We start from the raw sequence: 17,547 nt of genomic DNA, 5'->3' as shown, positions 1-17,547 counted from the left end.
CACATATATGATACTTTCATAGAAATAAAATGAACACCATGTTCGACACGAAATGTAAATGAGACAAATCATTTATCATAGGATCGAAATGTATTATGGACATAAAGAGATACATATTGGCCATAGACTTGGTAGGACCCGAGCAAATCGAGAAGACTAATGTCATCATCCTTCAAATCACGTGCACATGTAGGAAAGCTAGTCCAGGCGTAGTTAACCGAGCCTTCGATGATTTGGCTCCAGTTTCCTATGATGTGTACCCTCGATTGTGTGCAAATGTAGCCGATACTTCCTGCTCGAGTGCGTAGAACTCTGCCCGGACAAAGAGCCCTTGCGACCAACTGGAGAAAGGGTTGAAACCGAGCAAACAAGCACTGGAGATATCCTTTCCAAACTATTGCAAAGGAGTAGTTTATAAAGTTAAAAAATGACCTAATTGGAAAAAAAGATTAATATTTATCTCTAAGCATATAAAAGTTAATTATATTATTTTTTTGTTATGATCAAATTATGTATTTTTTATTATAAATTTAAATTCAACTGTCTCAAGACATCTTTTAAAAAATACACGAATCTGAATTATAAAAATTGATTTTATAAAATTTGATCGGATAGAAATTTATCAGATTTAGGTCAAATACCCACCTATATACATATAAATTAATCAATAATAATAATAAAACTAAAATAGCTTGCCAGCTGAAAAGAGTGGGAATCAGGAGTATTCATTGGAGAAAAAGGAGGGTGAAAAGGGGGTAAAAATCAAGCTAATTTGATTTGCATGGAAGCGAAAGAGAACAGGAAGAGGAAGTTAGACCTCGATTGGAACAAGCTACTCTCAAACGACGCCAGCGATGAGGAGTCATCGCCTCCCTTAGTGGTTATCAAGGCGGAGCCACAACCTCAGCCGAGGAAATCCGACGCAATTGGCGACGGCGATGATCAAGGTAAAGAGGAATTTTGGGAAAATTTGACTGATGATAAACTAGAAGAGAAGATTCAAAGGCAGGAGCGGAATCTGGAATGCCTTGGCTCTAAATTACCGGATAAAGGAAAGAAGATTAGGGATCAACTTCAGCAACTTCAGGAGGAAAAGAAACGGAGAACGCTTTCGCGAACGAAATTGGTTTGTTTCTTTGACTAATTTGGTCCTACAGTGAAATAATAGAGAAGGAACGAAATTAGGGATGTTGCATGAGGGAATGTTTGGAAATTAAACTATTTATTTTGGTGCTAATTTAACTAACTAGTGATTTTGGATTTACATTTTTTAAAATTTAGGTGAATAGAAAGTGTTTGTGTTTTTACAGCGAAGTTTTCCCCTTTCCTAATGAGTGCTTGCATTGTTTTCTGTCAACTATTAAGTATTAACTATTAAAATGAAAGAAAACATTCCTTCCTTTTTCCTGGTAATAAAAATGGAGTTTTTTCACATTACAGAACGAGTTGACCCTTTTTTACTTAATTAAACATTGATTGTTTGCATTATTCATTTATTGGACAGCTTGCTGATGAATGTGAGAAGCTCTCGCAACCTCCAAGCACACATACCGTTGGTAAGGTTTTGTGTAATTTGGGAATTTTTTTTTTCAAGCGTTGTGTGGAAATCTTTAGTGAACTTTGGTTTCCAAGTATCCAGAATATTGTGTTGATCCTGAGGTTCTACTGTAGTGGTGTTGTTTATCCTTAACATGGGCCTATTGATATTTTACGGATTAAACTTGAAATGGTTCATAAGTTCATTTTTGTTACTTATGTAATGATGAATGTAATCTGGATGATGATAAACCTTTGTAGCATTAAAATTGAGCTGATGACTTTTGAAACAAAAGGGTGTAGTCTGAGATAATGTGCCACAATGGCCAAAGCTTTCCTGCTCAAGTGGTGGGAGAAAATGTAGTTTGAATAAAGATCACGTTGATCAGATAGACTGAGTTTGGGCTGTAGCAGATGAAATTTTGTCTCTTTATTTTCCTTCGTAGATGATTGCATTGGAGTGAAATCAAACTTGTCTGGGTGGTTTTGTTATATTCCCCTTTTATGGGTATCGTTACCATGATGACGATGGTAATGATCTAGCCAGTATGGTACTTAGAACCTTGACTCTAAGGAGCTCTGACTGTTTTGAGCCCAACATATGGTTTTTTAAGGATTAGTGGAGTGTTGGCTTATGTACGTAAGCAGGGAAATTTCTTTGTAACTTTAGAATTCTGTTTTTTTGAAATCTATTTAAGTAAATTAAATATTTCCTGCAGGTTCTTCTAATGGCTTTGAAAATCTGCGTAAATCAAATCAACCTTTCCCACAGTCTGCATGTGGTGCTAGTTTTTGCCAAAAGTTGGAAGAAAATGTAAATTGCTTGTACTCTGCTGAAATATAACTGTTTTATTAGCACGGAATGCAGTTCCTTCTAAATGTTTCTAAATTAAGTGATATATTGTAGGATAGGACTTTTTCATTGGATATGACCATGGAACATAACTTCTCTTGTACTTCATGTTACAGACAGATTCTAGGTCACTCAACACATTTGAGAAAAGTTTATCAGTTTTGAATCATTGTGAACAACGAAAAACCAAATGCAATGGGGATTTTTCAGAGAGTGAAAGGATGATAGTTAGAAGATCACCAAGACATAATAGTTCACAACACTATACAAAGCCTTCTTTTGGTGGTCAAAAGAGTAGAACAGCTACAGTGTCTTCTCTCTTTGACACAGATGACAACTTGCGAAGCACTTCAAAGTAAGCAATTTTACATATTACTCATTTATATTCCAGGCTGAAAATATCAATAGCTTATTCTTGAAATTCTCAACCAGGAATTCGTCTCTCATATTGCATGCAACTGAAATATCTGGGGGGACAGCTTCTTCTATATCTTGCAATCTATTTTTTTAAAATTATCTTCTTTTATATACACTAGCATTTTAATTTTGACTGTTTGTCGTCCATTAAAGATATTCTATATAATGTATATATTTCTGTCAACTGATCTGATCATTTTCAGTTTACTTGAGTAGTTCAATAATTGGCTTGCATGTTTTTTGAATTCCCCCATTCATTCTCTGTAGGAAGGATGCTATTCAAGTCCGACCACCAAATAATTCAAGGTGTAGGCAGGTGTGCAAACTTTTATTTCTTCTATTACAATCATGATTATCTAATGTAGACAACCTGCTCATTTTGTGAATGTCACTATTGACATAGGAGTAATTTAGGCTCAGAATTTAACGTAAATGTAATTAATCATGTGTATTGTGATAGTGCAGATAATATCAGTGTTGTTTGGGCATGTTTAGGATATTATAGATTGTTTTAATGAATCCTTCATCATTCAATCTGTATTATTGTCTTGTCTTGTATCAGTGACTAAGGGGAGAGGGAAATTTGTCTACATTCCTGTGTTATTCTTATTCTAGTGCAATTAAAAGTCTATCAAATTTTTTTTTTTGATAGGAATGAAAGGCCTCATTAAAAACCTCCCTCATAGTTAACTCTGATAAAGAGTAACTAGCGGAAGGAGGAAAAGAGTACCTTGATTTATTGAAATAGAGAACTATCAAAATAGAAAAGGCTTCCGGGTGGAATTAGAATATTCTAAAATCCACTTTACGTTTGGAGATTTATAATGTGTACCATAATTGTGATCTTTTTAGAGATTAATTGATCCCTTCCAAACAACTTATTAGTTATCCACTAGGTTGAACATTCTCTGAGACACTTAAATTCTGAAAAACTCTTCATATGCACAATTTTCTGTGAAACTGATAAGTTGGTTGCTTTGGAGATTTTGGTATTTGGGGGAAAGGACAGCTTCACATGATTGTTGGCCTCTTAACTGTCTTTCTATATTCAAAATCTTAAAAAGCCAAAGAATGCACACTGCCATGAAAATATAGGTTTTGCTATCAGTATTCAGTAGTCCATATACTTTTTTGGTTGCATTGTGATTAAAATTTCTGCTGTCACCATAATTAGGTTTTTGTCTTCATTTATTGACTGGTTCAATGGTATATAACTGAAACAGGGCGAGACTGTTGTTATTGTAGATGAGGAAGAACAGCAGTTAGTAAATACAACAGAGCCTGAAGTTAAACTTAAGAATTGGTTAGTGGAACTTCTAATATTTTTTCTCTTCCCTCTATACATTAGCTTACAATTTGGTTGCTTCCAGCACCTATCTTATCTTTTTGAAAAATTTTCAGCAAAAAGGATGCTAGGATCTATTACCCATCAAGGTTTGTGATGCTTTTTATTTTTTATTTTTTACTTTTTACTTTTAATGGATGATTTCTGCGGACAATTTTAGCAGAGTTTAATTTTTCTGTTATATCTTTTTTTTTTTGCGTTATTTATCGATACAGGGATGATCCAGAATCTGTTGATATTTCGTTTGGTGATATTGACAGCCTTGCTCCAGAAACCTTTTTGACATCTCAAATTATGAATTTTTACATCCGGTAAGTGTTTAAACGATTCAAATACGTGTAATTTTCTCACATGACAAGCTTCTCTACTTTAAAGAGTGACAGTTGAGTGTGTAAGGTTGGCTCACTTTGGGTCATTTGGCTTTCTTGATCAGCTTTGGTTTGGATCTTTTTTCCCTGGATTTGTAGTTGGTCCAATTTGTTTGACATATATCGGGTTGGAATATAACCTTTTTTTTATAAGAATTGAAAGCCTCATTAAAAACCCCCTTCATAATTAATGGAACTCAAAATGATTTCCTTAATCAGAGGAAGGAGGAAAAGAGTGCCTTATACTTCATTAATAGAAAGGGTGCATAAGATTTAAAACAACAAGATAAAACCCTTACAAACAACCCGAAAACCCAAAATAGAATACCCCAACAAACCACACTGTAATTAGCCTATACCAGCCTTAGCCAGCCCATCTGCCTCTATATTGGTTGTCCTAGCAACCCATCTAATTACACCCTTCAATTCTTTTAGCCTTACAGTTATATCCCTGACGATAAAGACATACATATCAGAACAAAAAGCACCATTCTTAACTCATTCCACTGCCATTTTAGAATCAGTTTCAATAATCAACCGACCCTTAATACTTCCTCGCAAGGAATCTAAAAAAGATACCCTTCTGAATAGCCTTTAGCTCCATCAAAGTAGGTGGACCCGGTCCTGAAGCCTCCTTGAAGGAACCTAAAAACAAGCCTGAATCATCCCTTAAAATACCAGCAATTCCACTTCTCTTCCAATCACCATTGGTAGCTGCATCCACATTCAATTTGACAAAGCCCTTAGGAGGAGGGGACCAAGGGATTGTAGTGATAATCGATTTGTTGTGGGGGTAACAAGAATCCCCTAGGGAGGGATCACAGATAAGAAAGTCCTTAGAAATAGAAGAATCTTTAAACTTAGCTAAGAACCAGGAGGCAAGCCTAAATCTTGCTAAGAAACATAAGTCAATCTGGTCTAACTTCCCGCCTTCGAAGACAATGGCATTCATGACTTCCCAAATAGTCCAAATAACAACATCAGGAATAAAATTCCAAATAACAGAATTACAATTCAAATCTTCCTACGCTAGGAGAAAGCTTTGAGCATTGACATGAAAAATTGAACTTAGGCTCCAAAACTGCATGAATTTGTTCCAAATTGACCACACAACAGAACAAGAGAAAAATAAATGAGAAGAAGATTCATCCACCAATTTACAAAGAGGGCAAGAAACATCTTCAATACCCATAACCCCTCTTTTAACCAATTTTGTCTTCACTGGCACCTTTTGAAGGACCACCTGCCACAAAATGCTCTACTCTTGGAGGCACCAATCCTTTCCAGAAGATGTCCTTCCAAAAATGAACCTCCTGGGAACCCGATGAACACACCTTCACAGATGAATTAATAGAGTAGACACCAGCCCCATTACATTTCCAGATCAGTCCATCATAAGCCTCTTTAGACAGGCAGTAATTAGAAATGATTGGCATTAAATTTTCCCATTGTTCAAATTCCCAATCGGCCAAAGTCCTCATCTGAATATTCCAAATCCATCCCATTGAACTAAACTCACCAAACTCAATTAATTTGCCGCTCTTATTAGAAGAAATAGAAAACAGTCTAGGGAAAGAAACCTTGAGCTAGCAGTCCATCGCCCAGTGGTATTGCCAAAACCGAATCAACTCACCATTACCAACTTGAATTCTGCACATACTGCGAAACTTGGAGCCAAATGAGTCTTCTTTAAAATAATTATTAACCACTGAACTCCATATCCAAGAAGCTTGAGCTAGAATCTTGCTATTAAACAATAAAAAGGAGTCAAGTTTGTATTTAGAGCATATCAACATCCTCCAAACAACATCCCTATCATTAGCAAACCTCTAAGACCATTTCCCCAGAAGGGCTCTGTTCATATTGATAAGATTCAACACTCCCAAACCTCCCTCGTTCTTAGGTTTACACACAGTGGACCAATTTACCCAATGAATCTTGTTTTTCTCCATTCCACCTCCCCATAAGAACTTAGACATAATAGAATTAAGTTTAGAATTGACCGAGGAGGGAATTTAAAAAAGGGACAAATAATAGGTTGGAAGAGAACAAAGAACTAATTTAACCAAGACTAACCTCCCTGCCAATGAAAGAGTGGCAGCTTTCCAACCAGCAAGTTTGTTGTAGAAGTTTTGAACAACCGGATCCCAAAGTGAAGAATTCCTTTTTGCACCCAGAGGAAGCCCTAGGTAATCAGAAGGAAAACACCCAACAACACAACCAATAGTCCTCGCCCACTCCTCAACCTACTCTTGAGACGTATTGACACCAAATAATCTGTTTTTCTTTAGGTTCAGTTGAAGTCCAGACATGACTTCAAACACTCTTAGAACCCTTGACATTTAAAATCTGTTTCTTCGAAGCACCACAGAAAATTATAAGGTCATCTGCAAACTGCAAATGAGATAAATCAACAGAATTCTCATTCCTACCAATCTGCAATCCACTAAACAGCCCCTCAGTGACTGCCTTTAGAAGCAGTAGATTTAGAAGTTCCCCAACTAAATTGAAAAGCAATGGAGAAAGAGAACTGTCCTGACGGAAACCCTTTGCCATTGGAAATTCCTCAGAAGGGACCCCACTGACCAAAACAGAAACGGAAGCTGTTGTAACACACTGTCTAATCCAACTTCTCCATTTGAAGCCAAAGCCTATTTTCTCCATAACTTTAAATAGTATAGGCCAATCCATTGTATCATATGCCTGCCTGAAATCCACCTTAAACACACATCCCTTAAGTCCTTTTTTCCTCCAAAAATCTACCCCCTCATTAGCTATAAGAGAACAATCCAATATTTGACGACCTGAGATGAAGGCAAACTGTGTAGGACTGATTAAATCAGTAATGCAGTTTCTTAATCTCCTCGAAAGACATTTTGAAAGAATCTTGTACAACCTGCTTACAAATAGAAGATAAATTTGGGTTAAACTATCCAATTAAAAGTTGATTCTGTTTCAAGTGGGTTGGGCAGTTTCAGTGTTGTATAAGTGTGTGATTAGGTGTGTGCCTTTACCTTAGTGCTAGAAAAACAAGTTTTAAAATTGTAGTTATTGGAACAATGTTTGTACCTGGAAACTGGTTTCCCCTAGTATTGAGTATTGCCATTGTGCTTTCGAATGCTATGTGAAATGAGCGTAAGAAACTCGCTGCTTCATTTTGTTTTTTGGGGAAAAAGTTGAATTGCTTGATTTATTTTTTTTTTTGAATAGCTGCTAGATAATAGATCCTGCTATATGGAGATCCGGACCTCTAGTTATAATCACATTTTTTCCTTTTGGCCAGATATTTGCGGCAGCAGGCATCCCCAACAAGTAGAGCAATATGTGACTATCATATTTTTAACACGTATTTTTACCCGAAGCTGAAAGAAGCTGTATCATACAAGGTTTATCTTTCATGTTCTCTTATAGATGATTGCCTTTTTCTGTGTAAGGTGAATACATCATGCTGATTTGAGATTTCTGGAATCATTTTCAGTCAGGTTCATTGAATCTGATCTGGTAGAACTAGGTTTTTCAGTATTTCTGTGATGATATTTTTCTTTTAATAAGATAATGTTATAATTTTATGCTTTACTCTTCAAGTCATTTTAGCTTTTTTTTTTTTTGGGATAAAGCAACTTGAGATCAACAGTCATGTTTGATTTATGCTAGTTTATATTTTTTAGAAACTGCATTTATTTTTCACTAGATCAATGATCATAATTTAGTGTCCATTAATAATTTGCTGGACTTGTCAAGCTATTCGACTATCAGGATTATTATTTATCCAACTCGTGTGCGGGGTCCTTGTTTTCCTTTCTTCTAAATAGGGGAGTGACAAAGATTCCTTATTCATGAAGTTCAGAAGGTGGTGGAAAGGTGTCAATATTTTCCAGAAAGCATATATACTTATTCCAATTAATGAAGAGTGAGTTTTCCTGCTATAAATATTTACATTCAAGCGTGTATGATGTTCCCTTTAAACCTATAAATGTTTATTCTTGCTGAGTTCCTCTTACATGCACTGCAAGAGGAATTCATTTGCATGTACATAGACATGGGTTAGAAAATGGGTTGGAAACTGCAATTACATGTCCAGATGGTGGTTTTCACTGTTAGAAAAAGCATTATGTACATTTTGAAAAAGAATTGGTGTAACAAAGTAGGGAAAAAAGACTCCGATTTGAACAGGAATGGAAACAGAAGACTTGGAGAAAGGGAGAGATTGGACCTTTGTTTCAATATGGTGGACCATTGGAAACAGGCATTATGCATCTTAATGCTGGCCTTCTTTCTTGCGATTGTAAACATGGTAGGAACGAAGGAAGGGAGAGGATCAGATGGGAAAGGAAGAGGGTCCACAGACATGGAAACACAGTTTTCTCAAATGAGGGACAATGAAAACACTATATATCTTCCGATGATTCTTGCATATCAAAAACATTTTCATTTCTTGAATCATGATTACCATCTCCTCACCTTCATAATTTCCTTGGATTAGAAATTACAAGTCAACTTTTTTTTTACCAGAGTGTTATTGTTACATGAACAGAACTTTTTATGCCGTGGTCTCTTTGGCTCTGAAAAAGATGTATAGGACTGGATACTTGTTTTATCTAACCATGTAATGATAAACAAATCTTGGGTCTATTATGAACAGAAATCGTTGCATTCAGTCACAGCCTATTGTCTTGTGTCTCGGCTAGTTTTTGAGTGACAATTCTGCGTTCTGTTAGCTAAGAAGCTTAATTGTGCTTCTGTTTGGCATGCTTATTAATGAGGAGTGTTTGAAGAAATAAACTAGAGGGTTTTTTTCAAAAGGGTGAAATGATATGGATAAATGGATTGAGCCATTTATTCTGAATAGGTTGATTTAGTACCTCTCTGCATCCTTCCCCCTATTTTCACTACCTTCTCTCTAATTTAGGTTGAATTTATTCTGATCTTTTGATTCAATTATTGCTTTTTGTGTATCCAGTTACCACTGGAGCTTGGTCATCATTTGTATACCTGACAAAGAAGATGAATCAGGACCAATTATCCTTCATTTGGATTCACTGGGACTTCATTCTAGCCGATTGGTTTATAAGAACATTAAAAGGTGAGGCAAAATAAACCACATGATTATAAATGGCGGCGTATTGCTACAACTTGTCTTTGTCTGTATATTCATAAAAATAAGAAGCCATGTGATACTGCAAAGGGAACTTTCATTAGGATAGTGCCTTTTCTGTTTATAATAGCATGATTTTGAAACCTGCACATCTGTTCATTCATCTCTTCTTAAGTGATACAAGTAAAATGATTCGGTTATATGGAAATCTTCAACGCCTTTCAGCTATTGCATTATCTAATTAATGTTAACGTCAACATTTGAATGGAAACCTTACTGTGTCGATTTTCGGTTATGTCGTAACTTACATTTCTGTTGGTAACCAATGCTTCCTTAAACCTAATATATGTTTTGAATCTTGGTTTTTAGCTACATGAAGGAAGAATGGAACTATTTGAATCAAGAGGTTGCTCCTTCAGATCTTCCAATTGCAGATAGAATATGGGAAAATCTCCCCCGTAGGATTGATGAGAAAACAATAACTGTAAGTTTCTATTTGCAGTATCATAAATCGTCTCATTTGTTTATGGACTTTGAACCTCAAGTTGGTAAAGTATAGCCTCTGATGGATAGTGACAGGCGGTTGCACTAAGCCCCCATAGGAGCCAAGTGCATCCCCCTTTATTTTAGAAAATGGTTAAATTTAGTTTAATGTATTAAGAAAAAAAGAATTTTTTTTGCATACCCATTATATTTAAAGAAAGAAAATTAAAATTTTGGACCCCCATTCTTAAATTTATAGATCCACCACTGGATAGTGATTGTGCAGATGTAATTATAGATTGATCTTCAATTACCTCAGAAAATTAACTTCCTTTCATTGGTTATAAAATTGAAGGGTTTCTTTTCTTGCGTGTGAAGTTGCATGATAAAAGTTAATTTACGATATTCTTATCCGTGCATGCCTTCTAACATTGAACATATCTACAAAAGAGTTTGAATTCACATGCTACAACAAGATCAAGTAATATTGTGGTTTTCCGGGGGGAAAGCACAGTACCATATTACATACCCCGTCTGATCTTACTGTTCACTGCAGGATTAGATATTAGGAACATAATTTGTCCACTAAAAACTGGATTATCTTCTTAATAAGCCTCCTTTCTTTTCATTTGTAAAATTGTTTGGACTTCAATTAATCATTTTGCTGAATAAAACATGTTGCTAAGAAATGTGGTGGCTTGGTTCAAATAAATTGATGTCTGCTACAAGAAATTATGTTTAAGACCATCTTGCTAGGAGTATACATGTGGCATGATCAACTTTGAGGACTAAATCACTTCAGTTATCTTTGTTTAAATATAGTTATCGGTTTCTCATTCTAAAACCATAACTTTAGATTTTCTGTTGATACTTTTTTTTGGGTCAGGTTCCCCAGCAAAAGAATGATTATGATTGTGGTCTTTTTGTTCTTTACTTTATGGAGCGCTTCATCGAAGAGGCCCCTGAAAGACTGAAAAAGAAAGATTTAGCAATGGTACCTGATGTGTTCCTCTGTAACCTTGTGCAAAAGTTCTTTCATTCGGTCTCTAACCTGTTTATCCTGTTTCGAATTTTCAGTTTGGCAAACAATGGTTCAGACCCGAACAAGCCTCTGGCTTGAGACTGAAAATAAGGAACTTACTCATAAAACAATTCCAAATTGCCAATGAGGATATTGGAGGTTCACAATCTTCACCTTCATCTTAAAAGCTCGTTTAAGTTGGTGCTCCTGCATGAATCTGGTGCAGAAAAATAACACACCAGTGGATCGGGTGCCATCTGTGTACAGCTTGCATAGTTATGGTCCTCACGTTCAAATGCATCAATGGCAAATCAGGTACTTCAAAAAGTTTTGAAATTGCTTTTGTATATTTTAACGGAAGAAAATGAAAGAAATTTCGCAATGCCATTATTATGCAAGAAAGAAAGTTAAAAGTAGAGGCTAGGATTCGAATCGACCAGTTCTAGATGCTAGGAAATTTAAAACTGGTGATGATGTTGATGATGATGTATTCATTCATTTGTATTAAAGAGCCTTTTATCCAAATCTCGTGTTGGCTACGGGTGATTAGTTTTTTATATATCAAGGAATTTTAGTGCGCTGTTATCAAAGAGATACTATACTGATACACTTAATGACACTGTTTATGATTTGTGTTTGGATATATATATGAATGGCATAATATGCATCCATCATAACATGAATACATATGGAATAGGTGAGATATGTCTTCTCATGTTCAGATGTCAGTATGTTTGTGAACATTACATGTATGTATATATGACATTTATTACACTGCTGGTGAAGTTTAACATAGATCTTATGTTATTGATTTTTCAATAAAGTAAATACCGTATTATTTTTATTTATCAGTATGTATTGATGCGTATGTATATAAGTATATTAGTTTATTGGTTGGGAGAGCAAACTAACTTTGCTTGAAATGCCAAGTTTCCCAGCAAAATCCATGGCTACACTTCCTCTGGCTCTTGTTTAGCAGCAATGGAGCTGGAGTTTTACCGGCAAAATAGAATTGAATAATCAAAGGTAAAAACCAACACCATTGCCATTGTTTAAATGGAAACCAAGTTGATCCAACAATGTGCCCAAGGTGTTGAGACGCATTGCTGCTCCTCTTCGGATTTGCTATTGCTGTTGGTGAAGTTAGAAATTTTAGATTAAATCGGTTCTAACACCCATGTCTTACAAAAAGGGTTTAACTGAACTTTTTAGAATTTTAGGAGGTTTGATTAAAAATATTTAAAATTTTATTTTAAAATTTGAGAGATCAAATTACAATTTTTGAGAGATTTCATGTTAATATTCTTTTCAATTGTGAGGGCAAGCGCCAAGGGCTTGGGTTTTTTTCACTCAAACATACACAATTATATTTTCATGTAGCACCCATTTGAGATTATTTTTCAATCTAGCGGCCTTATGTTCCACGTAAGTGGAAGTTTTGGGAGGAGGCGCTTTTTGTAGGAAGCACATTATATTTACGTGGTATAAAAAGGTCGGAACTCTTTTAAATTGGATTGAAATGAAAAAAAAAAAAAGAGTAAAATTGTGAAAGAAAATTATACAAATTTTATCTAAAATGAATAAACATGTTTGATGTGTGTAAAAGATACGTAATTGAACGAGCACAAGAATGAGTTAGATCCCGCGACGACAACTGTCATAATTATTTTTTTTTAAAAAATTAAATATTATTAAAAACAATTATGACTTTAATCTGAAAATTTGGGGATTTATAAAATTGATTTGTATAAAATTGAAAGGAGTTGTCATCGACCTTTGGGCTAGGTACATCAAATACCAAAAAACGTCTTTTAAAACAATTTTTAAGGAAAAAAATTGTTTTTAAGAGAGATTGGTATGCGTTATCAAATATTCATTTTAACGGGGTTCGGGAGTCGGTTATGCGTGGGGAATTATTAGCACTCCCACAGCGCCCAAAATTGGTACTCGATCGTTTACGCATTGTCGTAATGGTGGAAATTGTGAATTCGCATTGATAATTAAAGTATGATCAATTTACTAAAGTTAATTTAGTTTGATTCGAATTATTTAATATGGAAAATTTCTTAATTCGAGAAGAAATCCCAATATTAGCAATCCTCCATCGGGAAAGTTAACTATTTCTCATATGTTAAAGAATAAACCCCCTTCATTGATTTAAGAAAAACGCCAATCGAATATACAAAGAAAATTGGCATTTGCGTAAAATAAATTACTACATAAAAATGCATTGGATCATTTGAAATAAATAAATAAAAATTAGGAAAATAAACTAGATTTATTTCAAGTTCTCTTTTGTTCGAACGTTGTATCAGATTGCAACACTTCGATCAAGTGATATTATCCACATCCGTTCTACAAATACAATTCTTGAAATATTCGAAGGACATATCGAATAAATAAGCATATTATGATAACCAAAACATACATACATAAATATGTAAAGTAAAAAATACATAATATGCATGCATACATATATATACATTAATTGAAATAAAAAACTTATACAATAAATGCTTTTATCCCACGAAAAAAATCTTTTAATGATAACACATGTTTCAAACAAATACACCTATTAACATACATAATAAAATGCAACTACACATACATTCCCAATGAAAATGAAACACAAATATTTCATAAATAATTTCAGAGACTAAAGATAACATAACTAATAGAGAGGACCTAGTGAGCAATAAACCCAAAACACTAAAGCACTAAAGATGGTGACTAAAATGAATATGGAGCAAAACATATGCTTCAAAGCACAAAATACCGATTTTAAACATTCGTAAATGCGAAGGATCAAAAAGATTATCCCAAAACAATAACCAATCGTATACAAATAAGCATAAATATAAATCCCAAGGACAAAAATGAAATAAAATAAATAATGAGCTCGAAATAGAAATGTTTAAAACTCCATTAAGTGACCAGAATGCAAGTTATACATAATACAGACAAATGACCATTTCATTTACCTTATTTTCCACTTGTTTGAAAGAGAGAGATAGAGAGAGAGCTCTATAATTCCCAGAAATCGACTAGCATCTGTTGTGTCGGCCATCGCTAACCGGTGACGACCATCATTCGTTGGCGTCAAAAAGAGAGGAAGATGTTGTTCGAAGCGTCTTCTCACCCTGGATGCGGATCTGAGCTTGGTTTGGCGTAAAAATGGCTCAAACGCCGTGAATCTATGAAGAAACCCTTTGTTTCTTCAGTTCCGTTGACCCTTGGTTTTCATCAGCGTTCGACGAGTATGTGTATCTTTTTCTCTCTTTTTGCTTTGTGGTTCTCTTTTTTTCCCTCTGTGGGTTTCTTCTCTCTTTATTTCCCGAAAGTCCCTATTTTCTCTCCATCTTTATTGTCCTCATCGAATGCCCTACTCTTTTATCTCTTTTCTGTCTTTTTCTTTATGATCTTTGTTGGTTAATGGCATGATGAAATCTAGAAATAGGGGAATAGGTATTTCAGATTTTGCAGGTAAACCTTGATTTTTGAGATTATGGTATGGGGTTTTCAGATTAGGTTAGGTTTTAGCTGATTTGGGTGATTTGTTTACTGTAGATAACTTGGGTGTACTGTTCGGTAATAATGATGACAGTGGCTCGGCTGTGAATGAGCAGTGGATTCCACACGCCAATGGGGAGTTGGAACGTTGGACGCGTGTGTCACACGCACCGGTGATAGACGCTTGAGCTAACGTCAATGGTGGTTAGATTAGGGTTTAGAAACCCTAATATATTTTAGGTTAAATCTTGGCCGGTTTGGGGGTACTGGGTCCTCGGGTCGGGTCTCGATCCGAGTCAGATCTTGGTCTTGTAATTGGGTTGTACTAGTGTTGGGCTTGTGGATGACCTCAGTTGGGACTTGGTTGAGAACCTGTAATGTAAATTAATTGTAATTAGAAATAATAATTATTAATAATAATATTAATAATATATTTTTTAAGACCCAAAAAAATGGGTATCCACATTGCCCCTCTTTGCACATTCTTGTTAACAGAATAGGGCAAAGATGAAAAAGACAACCAACTTTTGTCCGGTTCTCTATTTTTTTGCTTTGAAATTTGTCTATGTTTATTGCTGGGGATGACACTGCTCTTACGTGATGAAGAGTTTTGGTCGTCTAAGGTGACATGGCTCCTATGTGATGAGGAGATCTGGTTGGTGGATGAAACGTTCCTACATGATGAGGACGACTGGCCATCTTTAGAAATGGTGATAACGATTCCTACGCGATGAGGATGGCTGGTTATATAGGGTGACATGGCTCGTACATGATGAGGAGATCTGGTCGGTGGATGAAACGGTTCCTCCGTGATGAGGACGGTAAGCCATCTTTAGGGATGATAATACGGTTCCTGTGTGATGAGGACGACTTGTTATCTAAGGTGACAGGGCTCCTACTTGATGAGGAGGTCTGCTCGGTGGATGACACGATTCCTATGTGATGAGGACAATTGGTCATCTTTAAGGATTGTTCAAGATAAACTGTCTCAAGAGAGACAAAACTTGTTTAAAGAGAAATAGACTCAAAGATTTATGTTTCAGGGAAACACTCTCAAGAGAGACAAAAATTGTTTCAAGAGAACAATTTCAAAGTTTGTCTTAAGGAAGACTGTCTCAAGTGAGACATAGTTTGTTTTGAGAAAAACAATCTCAAGTGAGATCAACATTGTTTAAGTGAAACAAACTCAAAATTTGTATCTCAAAGGAAAAATGTCTCAAGAGATACAAATTTGTTTTGAGAGAAATTGTCTCAAGCGAGACAAAATTTGTTTTCTAGATAAAATTGTCTCAAGCGAGATAATTTTGTTTTTAAGAAAATTGTATCTAGTAAGACGTTGCTTTGTTTGAGAGAAACATCAAAAAAGGCAGATAATCTGCTTGTTCCTGCATATGAGGAAAGGCCTTAAGAAGATCCAATTGTTCACTTCAGGATATTGAATCTCTAAAGATGCCCCAACATTCATCATATCTTGCTTCAACGCTAATTCTAAGCATGAGCTTTGTCTCTGAGATCCACATGTCAACTACCAGATCCACTCCAGAGAGAGTCTTGTTCGAAAATTTTTTTCTTCTTCTTTTACTTTCAAAATTTTGAAAAATATCACTTAATTTTTTTTTTAAAATGTTTAATCAAAGATTTTGAAAAATATTACCCCTTTCTAGGTTTCACAATTGAGACAAATCATAAAAAAGAGTTTATTGGATATCAAAGAATTAATTACATTTTTAATCCTTCAGTAATTATAGCTTTGACAAGTGTCATGATCAATGATATCTTTGATGTATGGTTAGTAAGGAAAGAATAAAAAAGTCTCAGGTTATTGTCTTTGGTCAAAGGTTTGGTATTTTTATTTCTTTGATGTTCACTAATATGATGAAATAGCTCCTATGCTCATATACTGAAAGTGTTCTCTGACTCCCAACTCTCATGATCACATTCGGGTTGTGCAATGCCTTATCAAGTGATTTGTGATATCACCTTCTATACAACAGTTGCACAGTCTTTATATTCAAGCCTTCTTTTCAGGTTTTTAACTCAGATCCTCCTTTGGTTTCAATACGTTATTCAAATGTATGCCTTGAACCCCTTTTGTTAGTTTTTCTCTATCATGCATTAAAGATTTTAGAAACCTTTTTTTAACTAAAAGATAATCTTGATGGCGGGATGAGATCTGAATATAGTCTCTTCTGTTTAGAAATACATGTATGATTAGAAGAGACTTTTAAGGCACGTAATGTAGGTTATGGTTCACGGTTATGAAAGAAATGGATAAATAGGCTCAAACAAGTGTTTCAGGGTAATTAAACCAAGGATCAATTCATTCTGATACCTTCAATCTTGTCTTGCTCAATTTGGATATGCTCGTATGTGTCTTTGTTGGGATTTTCGGAAGCTCGAATAGATAACCGGAATGATTTGCCAAGAGAGGTCGGAATGGTTTTTGTGTTTAGGGAGTAAGGAGATTGAAATATAGAGAGTTTCACATTGATTTATAGTGGTTCGACTTCTCAACCAAGTCTACATCTACTACCTTAGCTCCTCACCAAGGATTTTCCAACAATTCACTAATTTGTTATTTCTTTTGAGGACAAAGAGATAACCTTACAACTCCCTAGTTTTCTGGGCTAAACTAGAAACCTTTCCCTAGCTTTTACACGGGATATGCTAGAACCTTTCCCCTTTACAAAAGGATAAAAAATGTAAACAAGAAAACCTCTCTAAGGTAGGTGTTTACAGATTGAGCTCACAAGAACAAAATATTATAAGAGAAAGATGAAAAAGAATGAAAACTCTTCTCTTGTGTTTGATTGCTTGGATAGTTGTTCTCTTCTTCTTCAAGTGTCCTTAGCTTGTATTTATAGCTTGGATGAGTTTAAGTCGTATATAGTCATTGGGGATGTTTTGGAGCCGTTTGGG

At 35.2% G+C, this 17,547-nt stretch overlaps 1 protein-coding gene across 3 annotated transcripts; it reads left to right on the top strand.

Moving 5' to 3' along the window:
• Window positions 1-658: 658 nt before the first annotated feature.
• Window positions 659-11,708, top strand: LOC120142835 (ubiquitin-like-specific protease 1D). 3 transcript variants are annotated; one of them, XM_039157321.1, is made up of 14 exons: window positions 659-1,126; window positions 1,505-1,556; window positions 2,256-2,350; window positions 2,506-2,744; window positions 3,074-3,122; window positions 4,030-4,109; window positions 4,208-4,240; window positions 4,367-4,462; window positions 7,803-7,905; window positions 8,332-8,429; window positions 9,480-9,602; window positions 9,984-10,098; window positions 10,984-11,091; window positions 11,175-11,708. In XM_039157321.1, the coding sequence occupies exons 1-14, from the start codon at window positions 782-784 to the stop codon at window positions 11,301-11,303; spliced, it is 1,665 nt and encodes a 554-aa protein (XP_039013252.1). In that variant the 5' UTR covers window positions 659-781; the 3' UTR covers window positions 11,304-11,708. The 3 variants fall into 3 exon arrangements, with proteins under 3 accessions (XP_039013252.1, XP_039013253.1, XP_039013255.1); XM_039157322.1 differs by lacking the exon at window positions 9,480-9,602; XM_039157324.1 differs by lacking the exon at window positions 2,256-2,350 and having other exon boundaries at window positions 992-1,126.
• Window positions 11,709-17,547: the final 5,839 nt, after the last annotated feature.

Source organism: Hibiscus syriacus, unplaced genomic scaffold, assembly GCF_006381635.1.
Source record: "Hibiscus syriacus cultivar Baekdansim isolate YM2019G1 unplaced genomic scaffold, ASM638163v2 tig00110831_pilon, whole genome shotgun sequence".
Lineage (NCBI taxonomy): Eukaryota > Viridiplantae > Streptophyta > Magnoliopsida > Malvales > Malvaceae > Hibiscus > Hibiscus syriacus.
This window is presented reverse-complemented; position numbering and strand designations above follow the sequence as displayed.